Below are 9,272 nucleotides of genomic sequence, written 5' to 3'. Positions count from 1 at the left end.
AAAAAAAAAAAAAAAAAAAAAAAGAACCGTGAGGAAATAAAAGCTTATAGTTGAAGCCACCCCGCCTGTGGTATTTGCTAGGGCAGGAGAGCTGACAAATCCGGTGAGCTGGGAAAGGTTGGCATCCAGGGGCCTCGGGGTCCTGGCCGTCTGATCCAGCACCTGTCATTGAGCTACTGGTGAGACACGACTTTGGGCCATTGGGGTGGAGGGAGTTGGCAAGGAAAAGATGGAGATTTAATGACTGTATGATCACCTGTGTCCCTGGGGAAATGAGCTTGCTTTCTTTAGGTTCATGGGGGAGGATGATGCAGAATGTTCCAGGAGCTGTTCTAAAGTGCCCAGCACATTTTCCTGTGCTCCCGTCCGCAGCCCAAGGGGCTGCCAAGTCACTGAGGCGTAAACCAGGTCATCACCCCAGACTTCTGCCTCTTCCTCACCCTCACACCAGACTATCACCAAGACCTGCCAGTTCCACCTGCTGATCGTCTTTTCAGTGTCTCTGCTCCTTCCAATCTCAGCTGCCAGGACCTTATGCAGTATCTTTTCCATCCAGGATGCAACACAGCCTCCCGCTCTGATTTCTTTCTTCCTGGTTTTTCAGCCTCAATCCTTTCTCTGAACAGCATGGGCAGAGTGGCAAGAGAGCAAAGCTAGTAGGGAGGTGGGTGCTTGAGCTAGATGCCGATTTGAATTTGACTTCATCGCTCATTAGCTGTGAGACCCTGAGCACGTTACTTTTATTTATTTATTTTTTTTCTTGAGACAGAGTCTCAGATTGGAGTGCAGTGGTGCAATCTCAGCTCACTGCAACCTCCGCCTCCTGGGCTCAAGGGATTCTCCCGCCTCAGTCTCCTGAGTAGCTAGGACTACAGGCACCCACCACTATGCCCGGCTAAATATTTTTTTTGTATTTGTAGTACAGAAGGGGTTTTGCTATGTTGGCCGGGCTGGTCTCGAACTCCTGACCTCAGGTGATCCACCCACCTTGGCCTCCCAAAGTGCTAGGATTATAAGCATCAGCCACTGCATCGGGCCCCCGATAAAGTTACTTAACATCCCTGTTCTCATCTGTAAAACCAGGAAGAGAGTAACACCTATCCCTTGCAGTTTTATGAGGAATAAATAAGAGTCTGCCTATAGCTCTTGGGATGTCGGGAGGATGGTTTAACGTGTTAACTAGGCTAGGCCACAGTAACCAGTTATTGAATCAAACACTAGCCTAGGTGTGGCTGTGAAGGTATTTTGTAGATGTGGTTGACAGCTAAAATCAGTTGACTTCAAGAAGATTATTCTCAGTGATGTGGGTGGGCCTCATCTACTCAGTTGAAGGCTTTCAGGGCAAAACAGTTTGTAGAGAAGAAATTCTGCCCCCAGACTGGAGCACCAAATCCTGTCTCAGGAACGCGTTACCATGCCCAGCTAATTTTTACAAAAAATTTTTGGAGAGATGGGGTCTTGCTATGTTGCCCAAGCTGGTCTTGAATTCCTGGGGTCAAGTGATCTTCCTGCCTCAGCCTCCCAAAGTGCTGGGATTACAGGTGTGAGCCACTGCACCCAGCCCTCTCCATAGAAATTAGCCCAGTCGGGGATGAACTTACCTGTCTATTCTCCGTCTCATCCTCTAGACTGTGAGTCCTCCAGGCAGGCACCTGGTCTGTCATTTTCCCTTTGTCACCCCTACCCCCAGCCTGCTATTAGGAGAGTTATTATTTCATGTTAATGACTCAAGACATCCTAAATGGATGGATGGCCGGGTGGATGGATAGAGGGTGGGCGTATCAGTCCATTCTTGCATTGCTATAAAGAAGTACCCAAGGTTGGATAATTTATAAAGAAAAGAGGTTTAATTGGCTCACAGCTCTGGATGCTGTATAGGAAGCATGGTGCTGGCATCTGCTTCTGGTGGGGCCTCAGGAAGCTTCCAATCATGATGGAAGGTGAAGGGAGAGCAGGTACATCACTTATCGAGAAGAGGAGAAGAGAGTGAGGGGGACGGTGCCACACACTTCTAAGCAACCGTATCTCAGATAAACTCAGAGCAAGCACTCACTAATTACCAAGAGGATGACGCTAAGCCATTCAGGAGGGATCCATCCCCCTGATCCAATCACCTCCCACCAGGCCCCACCTCCAACACTGGGGATTACGTTTCTTTTTCTTTTAATTTAATTTAATTTTAAGTTCTGGGATACATGTGCAGGACATGCAGATTTGTTACATAGGTAAACGTGTGCCATGGTGGTTTGCTGCACCTATCAACCCATCACCTAGGTATTAAGCCCTGCATGCATTAGCTATTTATCCTGGTGCTCTTCTTCTCCCCACCCACACCCAACAGGCCCCAGTGTGTACTGTTCCCCTCCCTGTGTTCATGTGTTCTCATCATTCGGCTCCCACTTATAAGTAAGAACATGTGGTGTTTGGTTTTCTGTTCCTGCATTAGTTTGCTGAGGATAATGGCTTCCAGTTCCACCCATGTCCCTGCAAAGGACATGATCTTGTTCCTTTTTCTGGCTGCATAGTACTCCATGGTGTATATGTACCACATTTTCTTTATCTAGTCTATCATTGATGGGCATTTGGGTTGATTCCATGTCTTTGCTATTGTGAATAGTGCTGCAGTGAACATACACGTGCCTGTATCTTTCTAACAGAATGATTTCTATTCCTTTGGGCATATACTCAGTAATGGGATTGCTGGGTCAAATGGTATTTCTGGATCTAGATCCTTGAGGAATTGCCACACTGTCTTCTACAATGGTTGAACTAATTTACATTGGGGGATTGCATTTCAACATGAGATTTGGAAGGGAGCAAGCATCCAAACTGTACCAGTGGGACATCTGGTCATGTCCCCTGCAGGACTGGCCCACAGGGGTGGGGAAGAGCAAGAGGAGAGAGAAGGTTGGTGGCACTTACTGTTGATGACACTTATTATATACTATGCACGGTACCTTTACTTTCAGGGTCCTCATCAGGCTGCTTCTGCTTTTCCAGGGAGGTCCTGGTCCAATTCTCAAGCATCTCAGTCAGCCAGTTGTAATTAGGCTCACCGCCTTCATCTACGTCAAGAAACCCAGGTGGTCTCAGATGCTGTGTAAGTACCCTGCCAAGAACACCACAGACCCTGCTCTGCCTCACCGTCTGCAATGCCCTGCGGTTCTTCCCGAGGTGACCTCCTTCTCCAGGTGACCCTCTCTCCCCTTGCCTTCTGCTGACCTCCATGTTACCTTGCTCTCTCTGACTTTCTGGCCTCTTTTTTCTAGCTCCTTCATCTCTGCTTCCGCCTCTACTCATTTTTTACATGCTCATTTTCTTCAGGATTTGAGGCAAAGTCTTCTCCTCTTTTATTTATTTATTTGAGACAGAGTGTTGTTCTGTTGCCCAGGCTGGAGTACAATGGGGTAATCTCAGCTCACTGCAACCTCTGCCTCCCAGTTTCAAGCGAATCCCCTGGCTCAGCCTCTGGAGTATCTCGGACTATAGACGTGCACCACCACCAGGCAGGCCTGGCTAATTTTTATATTTTTAGTACAGACAGGGTTTCACCATTTTGGCCAGGCTGGTCTCGAACTCCTGACCTCAAGTGATCCACCCGCCTCAGCCTCCCAAAGTGCTGGGATTACAGGCATTGAGCTACCCTGCCTGGTACCCCCTCTTTTATTTTTATCCACACTCATGAATTAGATGATGCTCAACTCTCTCTCTCTCTCTCACACACACACTGATAATAGCTCTGCTCACATTTGCTGAGAACATCACCTGCCAGGCTTATCTTGGAGCATTTTGCATAAATTCTACCCTTCAATCTTCACCGCATTCCCTGGAGTGAGCTGTCTGAGGCTTCTTTTATAACGGATTAATCCGAATCAGGAGGGCTCTACCCTCATGCTCTCAACAGCTCCCAAACGCCCCATCTCTTAATACCATCGCCTTGGGGTTGATATTTCTTTGTTGTTGTTGTTGTTGTTGTTGAGACAGGTTCTCACTCTGTTGCCCAGGCTGGAGTGTGGTGGCACAGTCACCAGCCTACCATCCCATAACGTTCGTTAGCCATTTGTAGGTTGCAGATAGATTCTCCTTCCAGACTTGTCTATAACCAGCATATGGTGAATGCTGATGTCAAAAAACAATATTAAAGCGTGTCATGTGGCAAGAAGTTGGCTCTCTGCAACCCAGAAGCGGGTTCCCAGGAATTCAACCCTACTGGTACTCTGATCTTGGACTTCCAGCCTCCAGAACTGAGAAATAAATCTCTGTTGTGGCTAAGCCAGCCAGCCTACGTATGGCACTTTGCTCTAGCAGCCTTCACAACTAAAACAGGGAGCGAGGCATGAAGTGGATGCAGGGCTGTGCTCAGGACCTACCTTCACTCCGTACCTGACCGTTGGCCTGTGAAAAAGCAAGAGCACCCTGCTGTGTTCACCACAGTTGCATCTTCCACAAGTGGAAGGGAGACCACCTTGGTCAGCCTCCGCTGTAGTTAGGTTGGGGCCATGTGACTGATCCTGGCCAACAGGAGGTGTGTGGAGCTGGTGCCCTCTACTTCCAGGCCTGGCTACAAAAGGCCTTCTGTGGCTCTCCAGCTCTCTCCTCTCATAGAACAGACAAGGAGACCTTGTGCCAAGAGGAGAAGCAATGAGATTCAAGCAGCTTGGCCCAGCGTGGTGGCTCATGCCTGTAATCCCAGCACTTTGGGAGGCCCAGGCAGGCAGATCACTTGAGGTCAGGAGTTCGAGAGCAGCCCGGGTAACATAGTGAAAACTCGTCTCTACTAAAAATACAAAAATTAGCCAGGTGTGGTGGCAGGTGCCTGTAATCGCAGCTATTTGGGAGGCTGGGGCAGGAGAAAAGCTTGAACCTGGGAGGCAGAGGTTGCAGTGAGCTGAGATAGTGCCACTGCACTCCAGCCTGGGCGACAGAGCTAAACTCTGTCTTTAAAAAAAGAAAAAAAAAGAAAAAAAACAGAAAAGAAAGAAAAAAGAGATGCAAGCAGCTTGGATGCCTAAGTCCCCACATGGAGCCAAGTTGCTCTGTAGGAACACTCAACCCATATTGCTTTTTGGGTGAGCAAAATATAAATCCTTTGTGTCTTAAGTCATAGCAATTTGTGGTTTCTTTGTGCAGTACAGCCTCTCCTGAACAAATATAGTCTCTTCCATAATATAATCTAACTTCTCCATACAGAATTCATCTGATACTTTGTTCTTGTTCTCCATACTCCCACCATGGGTCAAGTCTGGCTCCTTCAAGACTCTCAGCCCATGTGGTTTTGGGAAGTATTTTTCCTCTCAATTTGCTAATTGCCTCAGGCTGTTCCCATTTTCTGCTTCTGACACTTGGATCCTAGGCATATCTAGGGGATATCTATGCGCATGGTTACAGTGCATAGATATGCCCTACATGCATATGGTTACAGTGTGTCAGTTTGAACTCTGATCCTGCTTCCACCTGGCTGCGTGGCCTTGGGCACCTGTGAGAGTCCATGTTCCTCTCCATTCCCAAAGGAGCACTACATGAATCAGACACGTACAGTTTTTAGGACAATGGCTGGCTTCAAGCCAGTGTGCAGTCTACACTATCATTAGGGATTCATGACAAAGTAGGATGCTTACCTTCCAGGGCAGGACGTTCCCTTTGCAAACTTTGTTGCAGCCTCAGTAACGGGGCTGCAAAAGAACAGAGGCAGGGGGAATGTTTAACTGTACAGTAAAGTCACCAGTTGTAGAAAATACAGATTACCTGCAGGGACATCTCTTTAGTAGAAATGGCAGCCATGGGTTGCAGTCTGTTGATAAGGGCTCTGGAGAGCTAATTTTGTACCCGTCTTCCAACTCTGTGCTCAGTGACCTCATGTTGGTAGCTTGAAATCTGCCATGATGTGATCAAGTGGGTTTCATACCAGTAATGCAAGGATGGCTTAACATACGCAAGTCAACAAATGTGATACATCACAGAAACAGAATTAAAAACAAAAATCATAGGAGATGCAGAAGCATTTCACAAAATCCCGCATCCCTTTATGATTAAAACCCTCAACAAAATCGGCATACAAGAGACATACTTCAATGTAATAAAAGCCATCTATGACAAACCCCACAGCCAACATTACACTGAACGGGGAAAAGTTTAAAGCATTCCCTCGGGCTGGGCGTGGTGGCTCAAGCCTGTAATCCCAGCACTTTGGGAGGCCGAGACGGGCGGATCACGAGGTCAGGAGATCGAGACCATCCTGGCTAATACGGTGAAACCCCGTCTCTACTTAAAATACAAAAAACTAGCCGGGCGACGAGGCGGGCGCCTGTAGTCCCAGCTACTCGGGAGGCTGAGGCAGGAGAATGACGTAAACCCGGGAGGTGGAGCTTGCAGTGAGCTGAGATCCGGCCACTGCACTCCAGCCTGGGTGGCAGAGCAAGACTCCGTCTCAAAAAAAAAAAAAAAAAAAAAGCATTCCCTCTGAGAACTGGAACAAGACAAGGATGCCCATTTTTACCACTTGTATTCAACATAGTACTGGAAGTCCTAGTCAGAGCCATCAGACAAGAGAAAGAAATGAATGGTATCTAACTGGTAAAGAGGAAGTCAAACTGTTACTGTTCACTCATGATATGACTGGACACCTAGAAAACCCTAAAGACTTATCCAAAAAGCTCCTAGATCTGATGAATGAATTCAGTAGAGTTTCAGGATACAAAATCAATGTACACAAATCAGTAGCACTGCTTTGTACACCAACAATGACCAAGCTGAGATTCAAACCAAGAGCTCAACCCCTTTTACAACAGCTGCAAAAAAAATAAAATAAAATACTCAGGAATATACCTAACCAAGGAAGTGAAAGACCACTACGAGGAAAACTATAAAACGCTGCTAAAAGAAATCACAGACAACACAAACAAATGGAAACACATCCCATGCTCATGGATGGGTAGAATCAATATTGTGAAAATGACCATACTGCCAAAAGCAATCTACACATTCAATGTAATTCCCATCAAAATGCTATCATTTTTCCCAGAACTAAAAAATCCTAAAATTCTTTTTTTTTTTTTTTTTTTTTTTTTTTTGAGACATAGTCTTGCTCTGTCACCCAGGCTGGAGTGCAATGGCCGATTTCAGCTCACTGCAACCTCTGCTTCCCAGGTTCAAGCAATTCTCCTGTCTCAGCCTCGCGAATAACTGGGATTACACGTGCATGCGCCATGCCTGACTAATTTTTGTATTTTTAGTAGAGACAGGGTTTCGCCATGTTGGCCAGGTTGGTCTCAAACTCCTGACCTTGGGTGATCCACCCACCTTGGCCTCCCAAAGTGCTGGGATTACAGATGTGTGGCTACCATGCCCAGCCACAATCCTAAAATTCATATGAACCAAAAAAGAGCCTGCATAGCCAAAGCAAGACTAAGCAAAAAGAACAAATCTGGAGGCATCACATTACCCAATCAAATTATACTACAAGCCTATAGTTACCAAAACAGCATGGTACTGGTATAAAAGTAGGCATGTAGAACAATAGAACAGAATAGAGAACCCAGAAATAAAGTCAAATACTTACAGCCAACTGATCTTCGACAAAGCAAACAAAAATATAAAGTGGAGGAAAGGACACCTTGTTCAACAAATGGTGCAGGGATAACTGGCAAGCCATGTGTAGGAGAATGAAGTTGGATCCTTATTTCTTACCTTATACAAAAATCAACTCACAAATTCAATGTGAATTTGCATTGAAGACTTAAATATGAGACCAGAAGCCATACAAATTCTGGAAGATAACATCAGAAAAACTCTTCTAGATGTTGACTTAGGCAAGAGTTCACAACGAAGAGCCCCAAAGCAAATGCAACAAAAGTAAACATATGGATGTATGGGAACAGGCATGGTAGCTCACACCTGTAATCCCAGCACTTTGGGAGGCCCAAGTGGGTGGATCCTGAGGTCAGGAGTTCCAGCCCAACATGATGAAACCCCATCTCTACTAAAAATACAAAAATTGGCTAGGTATGGTGTTAGATGCCTGTAATCCCAGCTACTCAGGAGGCTGAGGCAGGAGAATTGCTTAAGCCTGGGAGGTGGAGATTGCAGTGAGCTGAGATCATGCTGCTGCACTGAAGCCTGGGTGATGGAGTGAGACTGTCTCAAAAATAAATAAATACATGGGACCTGAGTAAATTAAATATGTTCTGTACAGCAAAGGAAATAATTATCAGAATAAACAGACAACCCACTGAATGGGAGCAAATATTTGCAAACTAGGCATCCACAAAAGACTATTATACAGTACCTATAAAGAACTCAAAGAAATTAGCAAGAAGAAAACAAATAATCCCACCAAAAAGCATTCTAACGCTATGAATAGACATTTCTCAAAAGAAGATATTCCAGTGGCCAAGAAACATAGGAAAAAATGGTCAGCATCACTCATCATTAAAGAAATGCAAATTAAAGCCACAATGAGATACCATTTTACTGCCACAAGAATGGCCATTGATAAAAATTCAAAAACACCAATAGATGTTGGTGTGGATGTGGTGAAAATGGAACACTAACACCCTGCTGGTGGGGATGCGAATTAGTACAACCTCTTTGGAAAACAGTATGGAGATTCCTCAAAGAACTAAAAGTAGATCTACCATTCAATCCAGCAATCCCACTACTGGGTATCTACCCAAAGAAAAGGCAGCCATTATATGAAAAAGACACTTGTGGGCTGGGTGCAGTGGCTCACGCCTGTAATCCCAACACTTTGGGAGGCCGAGGAGGGCAGATCACTCGAGGTCAGGAGTTCAAGACCAGCCTGGCCAACAAGGTGAAAGCCCATCTCTACTAAAAATACAAAAATTAGCTAGACATGGTGGTGCACGCCTGTAGTCCCAGCTACTTGGGAGGCTGAGGCAGGAGAATCACTTGAACCTGCGAGTTGGAGGTTGCAGTGAGAGTGCACCACTGCATTCCAGCTTGGATGACAGAGCGAGACTCTGCCTCAAATAAAATAAAATAAAAGGCCGGGCGCGGTGGCTCAAGCCTGTAATCCTAGCACTTTGGGAGGCCGAGACGGGTGGATCACGAGGTCAGGAGATGGAGACCATCCTGGCTAACACTGTGAAACCCCATCTCTACTAAAAAATACAAAAAACTAGCTGGGCGAGGTGGCGGGCGCCTGTAGTCCCAGCTACTCGGGAGGCTGAGGCAGGAGAATGGCGTAAACCCGGGAGGCGGAGCTTGCAGTGAGCTGAGATCCGGCCACTGCACTCCAGCCTGGGCGACAGAGC

The 9,272-nt window shown here is 46.3% G+C and overlaps 1 protein-coding gene across 1 annotated transcript in view; it reads right to left on the bottom strand.

Annotated features, from left to right (window-relative positions):
* PLA2G4C (phospholipase A2 group IVC) overlaps window positions 1-9,272 on the bottom strand; it is a 62,304-nt gene that overhangs the window by 24,073 nt on the left and 28,959 nt on the right. The window contains exons 11-12 of the mRNA XM_017889168.1: window positions 5,619-5,672; window positions 2,958-3,065 (exon numbers count right to left, since the gene is read on the bottom strand). Of these exons, the coding sequence (XP_017744657.1) occupies window positions 2,958-3,065; window positions 5,619-5,672 (162 nt within the window). The remainder of the gene's footprint in view (window positions 1-2,957; window positions 3,066-5,618; window positions 5,673-9,272) is intronic.

This window comes from Rhinopithecus bieti, unplaced genomic scaffold, assembly GCF_001698545.2.
Source record: "Rhinopithecus bieti isolate Rb0 unplaced genomic scaffold, ASM169854v2 scaffold_574, whole genome shotgun sequence".
Classification (NCBI taxonomy): domain Eukaryota; kingdom Metazoa; phylum Chordata; class Mammalia; order Primates; family Cercopithecidae; genus Rhinopithecus; species Rhinopithecus bieti.
Note: the sequence above shows the minus strand (reverse complement) of the source record. Positions and strands in the feature narration are given on the sequence as shown.